At 38.1% G+C, this 15,477-nt stretch overlaps 1 protein-coding gene across 2 annotated transcripts; it reads right to left on the minus strand.

Moving 5' to 3' along the window:
• Positions 1-538: 538 nt before the first annotated feature.
• LOC100496148 (galectin-4) lies at positions 539-14,703 on the minus strand. 2 transcript variants are annotated; one of them, XM_031892043.1, is made up of 7 exons: positions 14,633-14,691; positions 13,611-13,634; positions 12,644-12,692; positions 11,724-11,745; positions 8,310-8,398; positions 3,416-3,575; positions 539-751 (listed from the first exon to the last, which is right to left on the minus strand). In XM_031892043.1, exons 2-7 carry the CDS (start codon positions 13,618-13,620, stop codon positions 596-598), a joined length of 486 nt encoding a protein of 161 aa, XP_031747903.1. In that variant the 5' UTR covers positions 13,621-13,634; positions 14,633-14,691; the 3' UTR covers positions 539-595. The 2 variants fall into 2 exon arrangements, with proteins under 2 accessions (XP_031747903.1, XP_017952468.1); XM_018096979.2 differs by lacking the exon at positions 13,611-13,634 and having other exon boundaries at positions 14,633-14,703.
• Positions 14,704-15,477: the final 774 nt, after the last annotated feature.

The following is a 15,477-nucleotide window of genomic DNA, read 5'->3' on the forward strand; positions in this document are numbered from 1 at the left end:
GCGTAAAAAGTTGCGCATTTTGCGTAGCGTTAAAACTTACGCGAAAAGTTGCGCATTTTTCGCGTAAGTTTTAACGCTACGCAAATTGCGCAACTTTTTACGCAACTTTCGTAATGGATAGGAAAACTCGCGTTTTTACGCAAAAATCGTATTGGATCCGAAAAATTCGTAAAGAATCCGAAAAAATCGCAAAACATACGAAAAAATCGCAAAGTACCGATCATTACGAAAAAAACGCAATCGGACTCCATTCGACCCGTTCGTGGGTAAGTAAATCAGCCCCTAGGAGTTAAATACAATTTTTTTTCCCAGCCCAATGCTTTGCATGCATCACTTTGAGCTTTTCCATCTTTTTTTTGTACCTATTTCTTGGACATAATAACAGTCAAAAACATCTTTATTGGTTGGTCTTGGGTACCCCCTGGCTGTTCAGACAAATATTATTTCTATAAAGTGTTCATATGGTTTGAACAAGCCAATTTGCCCATATGTTTAGAGTATATGCAGCTTCAGAAATAAATCCACACAGACACATACAAATGTTTAAGAAAGTTTATGTGACCAGCTGTTATGATCATTCACAAAAAAGCCAAAGTTACATTTCTTTAATACTGAATTTGTTTACTGTTACATCCCCATAGACGACGATAGCTTTTATAGTGCTGAGTGGATGAAAGCGAGCTTTGAAGTCTAGCAGGTATTTCCCATTCAAAAATACTTTGAAAAAGTCTTCTTCACACTGAAATTCAAGCTAGAGTGGAGAAAAGAATGAATTGAATTAAAATTGTATGCATTAATAATGTCAGTACAGGTCTGGGATCCCATATTTACTAAATTTGGAAGGTTATTTAAAATTTGTACACATTTCTGGGGGTTTTTGGGTCATTTTATGTGTTATTACAGTTTTACTAATGAAGGTGAAATTGCCCTTTAAGCTGCAAGTCTCAGTTCCCCCAAGAGGCCTGTTTAGCTTATTAGTTACAATTGTATCTAACTGCAGGTGTAGACTGTTAAGTATTCTGGGCTCTCTGCCAAAAGCCCACTTATTTAATTAAGTCTGAGAAACAATATATCTAAGTGCAGGTATAGCTTGTTAAGATTTCTGGGCTCTCTGCCAAAAGATACTTTACAATTAAGTTTGAAAATGGGGGATTTTTCAGTAAGAATCTGGGACTGCGGCAGAGCTGTTAAAATCGTGTCTGTCCCGCGAAAATTGGGACAGTTGGGAGGTATGCTCCAGTGCAACTCCTTTGCCTTCACATAATCCCTTACAGGTTTATGCTACAATCCTACACTCACATTGCCTTGATTTGTATATCGCACAGTTTGATCCTGTCACTTTGCCTTTATGATTTGAAGTCATTGTTATGCCATGGTCACTGAAGTTTTGCTGTTTTTCTGTTATCTTTAGGAAACTGTGGCATAGAAGAGTTGGCATGGTAGTAAATGTAGTGGCTTGTTAGATTATCTTCCTTCTGCTTACCCCAGAATGATGGCATGTCTGCTGGACCATTTTAATAAATGAGCATAAGACGCATCTACGCATTACCCACTAGGACAGGGGGCCCACCATGAGGCCATTCACCCCCCACAAATGACAGACCCCCAACATATCAATTTTTCTTTTCTTTTACTTTAAAGAAATACTGCCATGGAAAAACATTTTTTCAATGCATCAGTTAATAGAGCTTCTCCAGCAGAATCCTGCATTGAAATCTGTTTTAAAAGTGCAAACAGATTTTTAAAATTTTGAAATATCACATGGGGATAGCCATATTCTTCATTTTCCAGGGTGCCACAACCATATGACCCGTGATAAACTTCAGTGACACTTTATTGCTGAGCTGCAAGTTGGAGTGGTATCACCCCCCCCCCCTCCCAGCAGCCGATCAGCAGAACAAAGGGAAGGTAGCAAGAAAGCAGCTCCCAGTAGATATCAGAATAGCACTCAATAGTAAGAAATCCAAGTCTGGCTTGGGACTCCTCCAGTTACATGGGAGTAGGAGAAACAATAGGTTACCTGAAAGCAGTTCTAATGTGCAGCGCTGGCTCCTTCTTAAAGCTCAGACTCAGGCACTGAGCACTTGTACTGAGATGGCTGCCTAAACACCAGTATTACAACTAACAAAGGAGGGCAAACTCTACAGGGGAAGACTCAGCTGTGTTTATACACCTAAAAGACAAGGGACACTCCTTTGAAGATAACAATGTCCAAATTTTGGATAGAGAAGACCGCTGGTTTGAAGGAAGTGTAGAAGAGGTTATTCATGTTAAAGTGAAGAAACCATTCCTAAATAGAGCCGGGGGCCTTCAACACCACCTGTCTGCTACATACAATGTTGTTTTAACATCTGTACCCCAGCGGTTCCAGAACTCTTCACACATCCATTCATGCAACGCTCGCAAGTAACAGCTATCTTTATGAATTGCATGACACTTTGGTAATTCTAACACAGGCAATTAAAAAAAAAATACTGGGGTACATTTTAAGGTATGAGAACACTACCAGTCCTTTCATAAAGGAGAAGGAAAGGTACAATCATTGAGGGGGGTGCAAATGTTAGGACTGGGGTACCTGCGACTGAGGGATCCTCCTTCTTTTTTCTTTAAAATTCCAGGGCCAACACATATGTAGTAAAGTGAAAAAAAACCTCTTTTTTTGGGGTAAAGTTTAACTTTTCACCCTACTGCTCATGCACAAGCAGCGCAAAGAAAGAAGAAGGTACCTTGGGCCGATGCAATTTTCTGCTAAAAGGTGATTACAGTGATTACAATCACTGGGGGCAGGGCAAGGTACCCAAGCACATGGGCAAACACCCATGCAACGTCATATATGTAAAATTTGTGCAGATGTTTTTATGCTTCTATATGCTCTTTTATCTTCTATTCTCCTGCTCTTCCTTGCACAGTAATGCACACTATTTATTATATATAATTAACAGTAAAATGTTTCTAAAAGTTAAATACAATTATTGCTATGCTTTATATAGATGGAACTAATATATTACACAGTCATTTACAGTGATTGTACAACATATCCATCAAAGATTATGCACAATAATTTAACATAGGAAAAACAAATCAATATTTTAGTAAGGCAGTGAATAAAATGGGGGAGAAAGAGGCTTCCCCAAATTCTGTGGTCTTCTTCATCATTTGCATGTCTAATTAAGGGCATATATGAAATAAGAGCAAACAGTTAAAGAAAGCCTTTCCCAGATATCGGGGGGGGGGGAGGCAGTGGACTTCCTTGCACCCATTACCACTGACCTGCGCACCCCAACAGTAAATGAGTTGAGTATCTCTTCTTCTCCAGGTGCCTTGTAAAATGATAGGCAGAGTAGGCAAAAAAGAAAAAATGCATTGCTACTAAGATATTTTATAATAATATTTATATTTATAATATTTTTTTTACCTTAAATTTGCTTCCAGGTTTAAAGGGGTTTTCATGATATTCCTCTTTCTGCCATCCACCATTTTGTTTAGTGTTAAGAACTATTTTCTTTTTTGCATAAAATCGCGGGTTGAAATGTAAAAAGATGTTGGAGTCATCTACTTTAAAATCAACCCTGAAGCTGTAAAAGAAAAGTTGCAGTTGAGAAAAACAAAAGATATGCAGGGTGTAAAACACAAGGTCACCTACGACCTACTGAATTCCACACCCAACATCCTCAGCGACCCAAAAGCAAGGGGCCTGCACATCTGACATTATTATATTTTCATTCATATCTATATCTTCAAACCGTTAATGGAACTGTGTTTTCTATTAATCAGCTTTTATCTCTAATAATATTCCTTTACTTATTTAATTTGGTTTTATTATTATATTCTAGCTCACGCTGTAATGAAGAGCAGAATATGTATGGTTATGTCCATTTGACCAGATCTTTTGCTTTTAAGCAGAGCACATGGAAAAATAATGGGCTAGGACTGCCATAATATAAAGGTATCAGACAATACAAAATTCATGCTGCATGGCTAAGAAATAATCAGCATATCTCCAGATTTAAACATTTTGACATTTTAGGCTGTGCTGCAATCTATCCAGGTCACAGCCATTGCACCCAGCCACTCTGATCAGTCCAATGCTACCTACGTTCTGGATCCACACCTCACACAATCAGCCACACGTAAGGAAAAACAGTAAGGAGTTTTACAGTATATGTCCAAATTGTATCCTAAAGGTGGCCACACATGTGGCGATTTGGGATCGTTCAATCAGCCACTAATCGTTCAGGGCTGAAACGGCAGATAAGGAGGTAGAAACAATAGGATTTCTACCTCCTTCTGTCGATTCAGCTCTGACAGCAGATTTTGCTCAGGCGCCTTCTATGGCGCCCGATCAAAATCTTTTAACCTGGCGATGGGCGAGTCGACTGATAATGGTCAACTCGCCGACTTGCCATACACGCACCGAATATCGTACGAAACGAGTTTTCGTACGATATTATCGGTGCGTGTATGGCCAGCTTTAATGCAATAGGGATGCACCAAAGCCACAAGTAAACTTTGGCCAAATACGAAATCCACAAAAATCTGAATCTCAAACTAATACAAATCCTAATACACACATGCAAATTAATTGACAGAAAATATGCAAAAAAAAATCTGTAAATTTAAGGTCTAAAGTCACATGACAAATAGAGTTGGCACTTGATGTTAATTCTAGGGAGCTGCACAGCATGCTAGGAAGCCATTAATATCTATTAATAACATAAGCCCAACAAACTCATCTCACTATACAGTGAAAATTCACTTCACATACTGCTTCACATAACAATGAAAAATGAGTAATTTATTATAATAAAATTATCATAAAATAATATTAAAAATGATATGACAAAAAATATGATGGTATTTAGGGCTCTATTAACTAATGCCCAAATATGAAGAAAAGTTTTTGTGTTTTGCTAGAATTCCTGTCGTTCCATACGTGCTTCCATTGTTACAAAGGAAACAGCCCAATATTCACCTTAGCTCTACCTTTCTGTTACCTAATGTAAATATCAGAAGGAGAAGTAGTAATCTTCACTGCATGCTGGCTAATGCACGGAGCTTGTCAGGTAAATTGGAGAGCTTGAGGCCATTGCATGTACTGAAAATTATGATTTAATTGGTATCACTGAGACCCGGTGGGATGAAACATGAGACTGGGCTGTGAATTTAAATGGTCACACCTTTTTTAAGAGGGACAGAGGGATTAAAAAGGGTGGAGGAGTTTGTCTTTATGTAAAGTCAGATTTAAAACCATGTCCTAAAGAAATTACCAGGGACAGTGTGGAATCCCTTTGGGTAGAAATTTCAGCAGGGCTAAAGGTTACCCTGTATAAGTGAGGAGGATGAGGCCCAGTTAGTATTGCAAATGGAGGAGGCTTCACAACTGGGTCAAGTTGTTATTATGGGGGACTTTAATTCTCTGGACGTTGACTGGAGTAATGGGGTGGCTATGTCAGAAAAAGCTAGTATATTTGTAAATATGCTAAATGACAACTTTTTATTTCGGGCATTTGAAAAACCTACTAGGAATGATTCTATTTTGGACCTGGTGATCTAATAATACTGAACTCATCTCTAACATTTGTGTGGGTGAGCATTTGGGGAACAGTGATCATAACATGGTCTTCTTTTAAGATAATGCTGCAGAGACAGCGCTATAAGGGAGTAACTAAAACACTCAATTTTAGACGTGCAGACTTTGCCAGTATAAGGGCATCTCTGCAATGTGTCAACTGGGAAAGGCTTTTCACAGGGTTAAACAAATATGGAAAATGAAATATCTTTAAAACATTGCTTAGCAACTATACAGGTCAGTATATTTCCCTTGTAAGCAAGGCATCGCAAAGCAAAACCTTTATGGTTAAATAAAAGTGTTGAGTATCGAGTGTTGTTAGTGGAGTACCGCAGGGGTCAGTCCTTGGTCCTTTGCTTTTTAACTTGTTTATTAATGACCTGGAGGTGGGCATAGAGAGTACTGTTTCTATTTTTGCTGACATTACTAAATTGTGCAAAACTATAAGTTCCATGCAGGATGCTGCCACTTTGCAGAGCGATTTGACAATTTTGGAAAACTGGGCAGCAAACTGGAAAATGAGGTTCAATGTGGACAAGTACAAAGTTATGCACTTTGGTAGAAATAATATAAACGTGAGTTATCTACTAAATAGTAATGTGTTGGGGGATCCTTAATTGAGAAGGATCTGGGGATTTTTGTAGATAACAAGTTGTCTAATTCCAGGCAGTGTCATTCTGACACTAAAGCAAATAAAGTGCTGTCTCTTTATAAAAAAAAAGGGCATCGACTCAAGGGATGAAAACATAATTTTGCCCCTTTATAGGTCCCTGGTAAGGCCTCACCTTGAGTATGCAGTGCAGTTTTGGGCTCCAGTCCTTAAGAAGGATATTAATGAGCTGGAGAGAGTGCAGAGACTGCAACTAAACTGGTAAAGGAGATGGAAAATTTAAACGATAAGGTTAGACTGTCGAGGTTGGGGTTGTTTTCTCTGGAAAAGAGGCCCTTGCGAGGGGACATGATTACTCTGTACAAGTACATTAGAGGGGATTATAGGCAGATAGGGGGTGTTCTTTTTTCCCGTAAAAACAATCAACGCACCAGAGGTCACCCCTTTAGATTAGAGGAACGGAGTTTCCATTTGAAGCAGTGTAGGTGGTTTTTCACGGTGAGGGCAGTGAGGCTGTGGAATGCCCTTCCTAGAGAAGTGGTAATGGCAGATTCTGTTAATGCCTTTAAGAGGGGCCTGAATGAGTTCTTGAACAAGCATAATATCCAAGGCTATTGTGATACTAATATCTACAGTTAGTATTAGTGGTTGTATATATAGTTTATGTATGTGAGTGTATAGACACATAGGGGCACATTTACTAATCCACGAATCCGAATCACGAATGGGAAAAAATCGTATTGGAAACGAAAATTTCGGAAGATCGCATATATCACGAAAATGCTTTATGAAAAAATCGTATTAGTCACGATAATATCGTATTGCAGATCCGAAAGTCCCGAAATTTTCGTACCGAAGAATTGTAAACAGTGGTAAAACCTTTCCGATTTTTTCGTGCAAACGTCCGAAAAAGTCTTGCGCCGTACGAAAAAGTTGTGCGGACGCCCGAAAAAATATCGGCGAAAATACGTTCGGAGCGTTTGCATGAACGCTCGAGCGTTCGTGCTTTTGTAAATGTGCCCCATAGTGTATGGGTTTGTGTGTGCTGGGTTTACTTGGAATGGTTGAACTTGTTGGACTCTAGGTTTTTTTCAAGCCTATTTAACTATGTATGTATTAGATTAAAACAAAATGATAAGCAATAAATGTTTCTTTAGGGCCTATTTAAAGTATATTTTCTATAGACAATTCCACAACAACCTTTCTAATGATATAATGGTTAATGTGAGTGAAAAGTATATAGCTAAAAAAGATTCATGTACAAAAAAAAAGAATTATTGAAGGGGAAAATATGCTACATTCAAAAGGTTATAGGAATAAAGGCCAAACCTTAAAAAAGTGGTGTAAAATTGATGAGAGTTATAAGCACTTTATTTTTTTCAAGATACAATGATTTTAAAGGAGAACAAAATGCAAGTTTTGAAAATACCTTGTAAAACATTTGCCATGTCTCTCTCTTCTGAACCGCCGTACTTAAACTTCTCCCACTTGCTTACTGTTTCTGCACCATGCCTGAGTTATTTTCATCTGCAATGTTACTTGCAGTGGCCATCTTTTTATCGATCACGTCACTTCCTTCTGTGATCTAAACATCATCACTGGCCTGGGGAAATCTGTAGAGCTATGTACGCATGCACTGGGCTTGGGAAATTGAAAGTGCGCATGTGTACACCCTCATCTCGCTATTTTATTTGGCAAAGGGAGGCTGGAATCGATCATAGGAGTTTACAATATTTTTTACTTAGATGTATTAGTGCTGGAAAGGAAGAGGTATCATGCAGGAAACCTAATGGTAAGTAGCCTTTCACATAAAGGGCAACAAGCTGAGCTTAAGAACAAGAACATCAGACAAGCTCTCTTTCTTTCTCCTGACAATTTCCTTTACAGGATTATGGTTGGAAACTGACCATTAGGCAGTGCTGTTGGGGATCTGGTCATAAGGGCATTGAGGTTGGAGCCAAGGCCCATAGGTCTCTAGCGACACCACTGGACTTCAGTAACTATTTCAATAATGTGCAAAATGAACCTCAGAAAATCACCCGAAATTACGCATGGAAGGTTCCCCAGCATTTAAAATCTCTAAATATTCATAAAGGGCAAAGGAATAGCAAGTCCATGTATGCTATTTACTTTTTGGCATCTTCATCCAGTTTCCCGGTTATTGTTACTAATGAGTGGCGATAAAATCCTGCTTCAAGTGGATATGTGAATACTGTTTTCTGTAAAATAAACAAAGGATAAATTAAAATGAGTAATAGCCACATTTCTTAATTCTACTTAACTCATATTACATGTGGTACTAATACATAGTAGATGTTACCTGGCATCCCCTTCTTCTTCCAGGTATGAAGGCAGTGAATGTCTGAGGTGCTGCCTTAAGCTCAGGAGCTAAGTGAGTTAATTTGTGGACATTTGTGGACTCCTAAGGCATTTATACAAGGAGGACGGGATTCCATTGTGTTGTCTGGAGAAGCTATGGCCTGTCTATGATATTGGTTCTCAATCTTTTTTTTTACCATTTCATTCACAATGTGAAACAAATGACAACTGGGACTACAGAAGTATGCAAAAATAGCAACTTAATACATTTTTCTAAATTGCCTTCATAGAAAAAAAACATAGGTCCAAGGTCTCATCATTAAACCAATGATTAATATGAAGTTGGTTCTCAGGCATTGGATCAGGCCTTTTTCAAGGAGACAAAGCTATGTCCTGTCTGTGACATTAGTTTGTAATCTTTCTTATTTTACTAAAGCATCTTATTTAAAATATCCAACACAAAGGACTAATTTCTAGAATCCCAAACAAATTACAACTGGAACTACAGAAGTTTGCAAAAATGGCTGCTTTATACATTCCTCATAAAAAAAACATGTGGCTGGGCCAAAACTAATACCTTTACCCACATAAATCAGTTTGTTGTGATATGAGGTTGGAGATGTCTTTTCACTGCATCAGGGTGAAAGGGGATATAATAACATTTATGAAAAGCAGTTCAAGTTAGTTCTACTGGGAATAACTACCCTTTCTAGGGTTCATAATATTGACCAGAAATATAACCTTTCTACAGTTCTTCACCATCAAGGTAGCAGTGAAGTTCTGGGGGAGACAGTGTGAATTCTGTAGGTCAGCTTGTTAAAATAGAGAAATGTATCCTATAATTAATTTCCAGGGGGAGACATATGGGAAGAGAACAAAATAGTAGACCCATATTTGGGGGATAACAATTTGTAGATGACTGGAGACTTACAGTTAGTTAAGATTTGGCTCTGAAATTCCTAGCCCTACTTAATAGGCTGTGTAGCTGGGATAGGCAGGCATTAATGGGACTTCTGCTGAAGAATAAGAAGATGTTTTTGCCTTTTAAGCCTTGTGGGAGGTATATGGCTGTTCTTGAGATTTTAGCCTGTAGGTGGTGGTGACCAGTAGTATCAGATTAGTTTTCAATTTTAATCATTAGACTTTTAAAATACTTTTAAAATAATAATATTATTTTTGGAATTTTTTTTTTGCTCAGGGTCAAGGTCAGGATGTTCTGAAGGCAGTAATGGACTAGGAAGGTCCATTGTGTCTGTGGACACCACTGAATAATGTCTGCAGGTTAGGGAACAGTTAAATGGAGGCTTAGCTTTAAAACTGAGGATCAACCTTTTTAACAATATTTTGTAAGAGGCTTTGGATGTGGCATGTTGTTAGTGATTAACTGCACAGTTTGATATCCATAATAATCTTGAGAACTGCAGTAGTCTGATTTAGAAACAATTGGAAGTTTAACGGGGCAAAAATACAATTCCTCACCATATTTTCCATTAAAGGAGAAGGAAAGGCTAATAAAGAGTTAATCTCAAGCTGCAGGCAAAAACAACACTGAGCTCTGTAAAGAAAACTCCCATAATGCCTCGCTCCTGTACCAAGACCAAAACCCGTGTACACGCGCAGTTTGTAAGACTATGAGGAAGCTTCCTGTTGATTGGCTCAGATCCACATTCCTAAGGGGGGGAGGGAGTTCTTAGCATTCTTGAGGGAGGGGGGAGCAGGAGAGAGAAGAGAGCTGCATGGCACAGGAAAACAAAGAGACAACAAATCCTGTTCCTTTTGATAGAGAACTCGCAGCATTTCTGTGAGTGCTTATTGCTCTATTTACATAGACCTTTCTGATAAAGCTTACTTAGTTTTTACCTTTCCTTCTCCTTTAATTGTATTACTTTTGGCTAGATTAATAGGCTATTGATCACTGGAGTGATCCATAACCCCTGTTGCATTTATTTTGGAGGAAACCAGGTCTTAATTGGATTTTAGCAAGCTCAAATCCATTTAATGGTGGCATTATGCATTTACAATAGGTTTTTGTCCTGGAGATTACGTCCTGATAAAAGCTATAACAAGCCCGTGAGTCTGGTGCATTGGTAGGGGATGCTGTGCCCAAGGCAATGTGGCTAGGTAGGAATGTGCCAGCATGTGGCTAGATTTAAATATCAAGGAATTTTGTGTTCACAGCGCTATTTTTCAACAATTGGCTAGGAAGGCAGGTCAGTGGTTTCTGCTGAATTTTAGTTTATTACCCGTTTTCTGGGAAGTAGATAATGGATTCCAGCTGCCTAATTGGCTGTTCTGCAGCCTATTCTCATTAGGTGTCACCCTATTTTAACTTTCACTTGTCCCTATTCTGTTGCTTGGGCATTGACCCAACTGTAACTGTGATCTTTGTTACTGTTAGTAGTATCTTGCTCCTGGTGTCTAATTTTGATTTCTTTCCTTGTTTCCTGCTCTTGGTATCCTGCTCCTGTCATACTGCTTTTATATCCTCCTTTTTTCATTCCTGCATCTCCTCTGCTCTTCACCTCCATCTTTGTCTGTGTCCAGCTTGTTCAGTCTAACCTTTCCCTCTCATTTCTGGTCCAGCTTGGTTACTATGACCTCTTATGTCACACAACTCACTTGTGTAGGGGAGCACCTTGGCCCTTACTGTATCGTCCTGTGCTGCGCTGGAAGGCATTCTTTAACCAATAGAAGAGTACCAAATAGCTAATGGCCACAAAATGCATGAGGTATATGGTTTTCTGACACAAAAGTCTGCGTGTGAGCTTTACATGTTTTTAATGAGATAAATAAAACATGAGTTTTTAATGCAGCAAATTCCTTCTTTGGGGCTCTGTGATATCAACTCTTCCTTTGCCCCATGTGTCCCTATCCATAACTTTTGCTTGCTACATTCCTGTCATCCCTCATTTCATGCCTCTGCTGTCTCTGCCTTAAGTACTAATTCTTCGCTCTTACCATTGACACCTCCATAAATTGCCATTAGTTAAAAGATCAATCTGCCCAAGCCTGAATAATAATAGGACTGTGGCATTAATGATGTCTGCACTCATGACACAAACATTTACAACTAAAGAATTTTTTACACTTCCAGAGAGCTACCATTTTACAAGTCAGTAGCTTTTACTCTTCACAAGCTCTAACTCTGATATTAAATATTCTAAATGCCCTCATTTTGCAATAAACTAAATATGATTCATTAAATGGTTTGTTATTTAAACTTACCTCTCCTTGACTTGCCCCTGTCCTGTAAAGAAAAGGCAAGAAAATATATTACAATAATTTAAATTATTCTTTCCAACACTTCCAATGTCTTGATAACACCATTAGTACTTTTAACCCTAAATGTGCAAGGTATCTTTTAATGTTCTACACTGCATGTTGGGAAACAGGGCTCGTGCACAAACACAATTATAAATATATAATGTATATATGAACAAGTTCACTTAACAACTATAGATTAGGGATGCACCAAATCCAGGATTTAGTTAGTGAAGTTCGGGCACAGAAGTTGAAATTTTTCCTTTTTCTCTTCAACCCTTCCATATGCAAATTAGGATTCAGTTTCATTCTGTATTCGGCCAAATCTTTTACGAAGGATTCAGGATTAGGCCGTATCCTTAAATAGCGGATTCAGTGCATCCCTATAGATATAGATCAGGGGTCCACAACTTTTCTTACTTGTGAGCCACAGTCGAATGTAAAAAGACTTGGTGAGCAACACAAGCATCATAAAAGTTAATGGAGGAGCCAAATAAGGGCTAAGATTGGCTATTAGGGGCCTCTATGCACACTATCGGCTTACAGGGGGCTTTATTTGGTAGTAAATCCTGTTTTTATTCAACCAAAACTTGCCATCAAGTCAGGAATTCAAAAATAACTACCTGGTTTGGCGGCACTGAGAGCAACATCCAAGGGGTTGGTGAGCAACATGTTGCCCCCGAGCCACTGGTTGGGGATCACTGATATAGATCATGAAACCTGCTAGCTGTATTTGTATACATCAGAGGCTGTTATACTTTAAACTGTGTTCATTACAAATGCTGGCAAATGTAGTCTGGCATATCCTTGGCTGGTACAAGCTTGTTTTATAGACTCGCATAAAAAGAATTCTTCATATCAATTACTATTATTGGGTTACTCACAGTGCAAGAAGGAGAAAAGCATATATTGCAGGTGACCACAACATGAATGCTGCAATGTCAAAAGAAAATGATAAAGAATGAAATCTTAATACAAACAAGACACACGTTTATCATCTTTTTAAAATATTTGGGGGGTATTGGAATTATTTTGTTCATTCGCATAACTTGCATAATGCTGCATTTTGTATTGATGTGATTGTGTTTAATTGAAAAAAGCACAGTATTTGTTGTACAGGTATGGAATCCGTTATCTGGAAACCAGTTATGCAGAAAGTTACGCAAAGGCCATCTCTCACAGACTCCATTTTAATCAAATAATTCTCATTTGCAAAAATGATTTCTTTGTTCTCTGTAATAATAAAACAGTACCTGGTACTACAAATATGAATCCTTATTGGAGGCAAAACAATCCTATTGGGCTTATTTAATGTTTAAATGATTTTTTAGTAGACAAAGTTCAAAGCTCCAAATTACAGAAAGACCCCTTATCCAAAAAACCCTAGGTCCTGAGCATTCTGGATTTCAACTCAGAATAGCAAGATTTACAAGCTGTTTAAGGAAGTGCTCAAATAGTTTAAAGAGGTAGTTAAAATGAACTTTCAGTATAGTAGTTATTTAGGTTCAAGCCCCTTTGTAATTCTAAGGTCCCTGATAACAAGATTACAGAAATTTGAACACATTGGTGTGTTTGGATATGAAATAAGTGTTCACCCAAAATCTCACCCTTTATTCCTTCCAAATGTTCATTTATTTAATATTTGCACTGTGTGCTCCTTTTCTTCAGCCCCATGTTTACACTTTTTACATTTAAAATGCCTTTGATATAGATTTTGATGTAAATCAAGATGCATGGCTTTTATGTGGCCAGGGATGAATGGACAATGTCTCCGGTCCCAAATCACCAGTGGAAAACATATTGGACTAATTAGCAAATAAATGCAAATTTGCAAATAAATGCAGAACTCACCCTCTTTCATGGATTAATTCTATCCTGTTAAAAAATAGAAAACACTGCAGGTAACTTTAGAAGCAAATGGCAGCTCTGTATCCCAGACTTGGATGACAAGGAGTGGGAGGAAGCCCTGGAAACCCTCAGTCTTGTATTATATAATGCCAAGAGCAGATTCATCCAAATACTTATCCTACACCAGGCAAATATTACTCCTGTAGGTATGTGTAAAGCCACCATGCAGTCTATAACTGTCCAAAATGCCAACCGTCAGGTGCTAATTTCTTACACCTTATGTGGAGCTGCCCTGCTATTCTGGAGTAATGTCTGCAGATTGTTATCTGTGTCTACTACAATTCCAGTCCAGGTATCACCCAAAATATGTTTACTTGGGGTTGTAACACACCGTACTACATCTCAGTACATAATAACATCAATATGAGAATCACTATTCTTAGCTCCTAAATGTGTTGCTCTAAAATGGCTTTCAGGTAACCCCCCCTGCTACTGCTGTGTGGAAAAACCTTTTGCGGGAGCATCTCACCTTAGTACATTTGGTATACACCCAAAGGGGTACACCTTATAAATCTGACCAGGTTTGGCAATGTTGACTGTTTAGAATTATAGGACACCCCACATTAAGACCAATATTTTATTGCTGTGTATTATTGCAATGGTATTCTTCATTGAGCCTTCTATTGATAATAGCATGTGATTTAGAAAAATGTACTGTTTTATTATTACAGAGAAAAAGGAAATCATTTTTAAAAGATGAAATTATTAATTAAAATGTTGTCTATGGGAGATGGCCTTCTCATAATTTGGAGCTTTCTGGATAACAGGTTTCCATATCCTATACCTGTGCTATGTATGCATTTTTCTGTGGAACTACCTTTAATAAAGACAATTAAAACAATACAGTGCTTTGTGATCCCTTAACAATTTGCATTTGTAAGATATCTGCTATTTTAAGAATTATTTGTATTGTTATCACTGCTGCTCAAAATGAATATTTTGATATGAAATTTTAGTGCTCTTACCTGTGTAACTTTCTACTGCTCCTTATGATCTGGAGTGGAACACGAATGTCGCAATTCACCTGCCAATTTATCTGTTTAATCATTAATTAATTACAAGCTATGGATCGACTGTTTATCTAAGTTGACACAAGATCCTATGACTAGCACAAGCTCTGCACAGTTGATATCATTTTTTTTTTTAGTTTTGAACAGGAATGATATATGTGCCTAATGCCAAAAAGTAACTGGATTCTTATTTAGTTACCAAATACAGGTGAAAGAAATAGCAGCGTCATGGGCAGAATTCAGTCTTGTGAATCATGTCACCCTCTTGAAAATGAAGACAAAATAAAAACAGAAATATGTGGTATGCAAATCATTGTTGGCCTTTACTTGTGCCCAAGCTCTGCACAACACTGGCCTTCCAAGTAGGGTGGCACAAAAGAATTAGTTGCAACATAGTTGCAATGTGGAATCTTTTGAGCTTTTTGGCTAAAGTTGCCCACACCTTGAGAAAAATAATATCCTACAGTAAAGTATGGCGATGGAAGCATGATCATGTTAGCCTGAAATACTTTCCTTAAGGAGTCAACTGGGGTCCTTGATATGCTTTATCGGGCCAGAAGCTGTTGGCTTTTGGGTTATACTCTTTCCCCATAACTGGTTTGGAGACACCTTGCCATATTGTCTCGCACACTGCACAGCTCTTTGGCACAGAATTTCATAACACGGTATTCAGCCTTATGAATACAGTGGACCCAGCATTTAATAACTTGGCAGCCCCAGCAATTAAAGGAAAACAACAGCCCCAAAATGAATATACTGAGGGTAATTCTCTATATAGGATTACCCAATGGCATACACTA

Source organism: Xenopus tropicalis, chromosome 8, assembly GCF_000004195.4.
Source record: "Xenopus tropicalis strain Nigerian chromosome 8, UCB_Xtro_10.0, whole genome shotgun sequence".
NCBI classification, from domain to species: Eukaryota; Metazoa; Chordata; class Amphibia; order Anura; family Pipidae; genus Xenopus; species Xenopus tropicalis.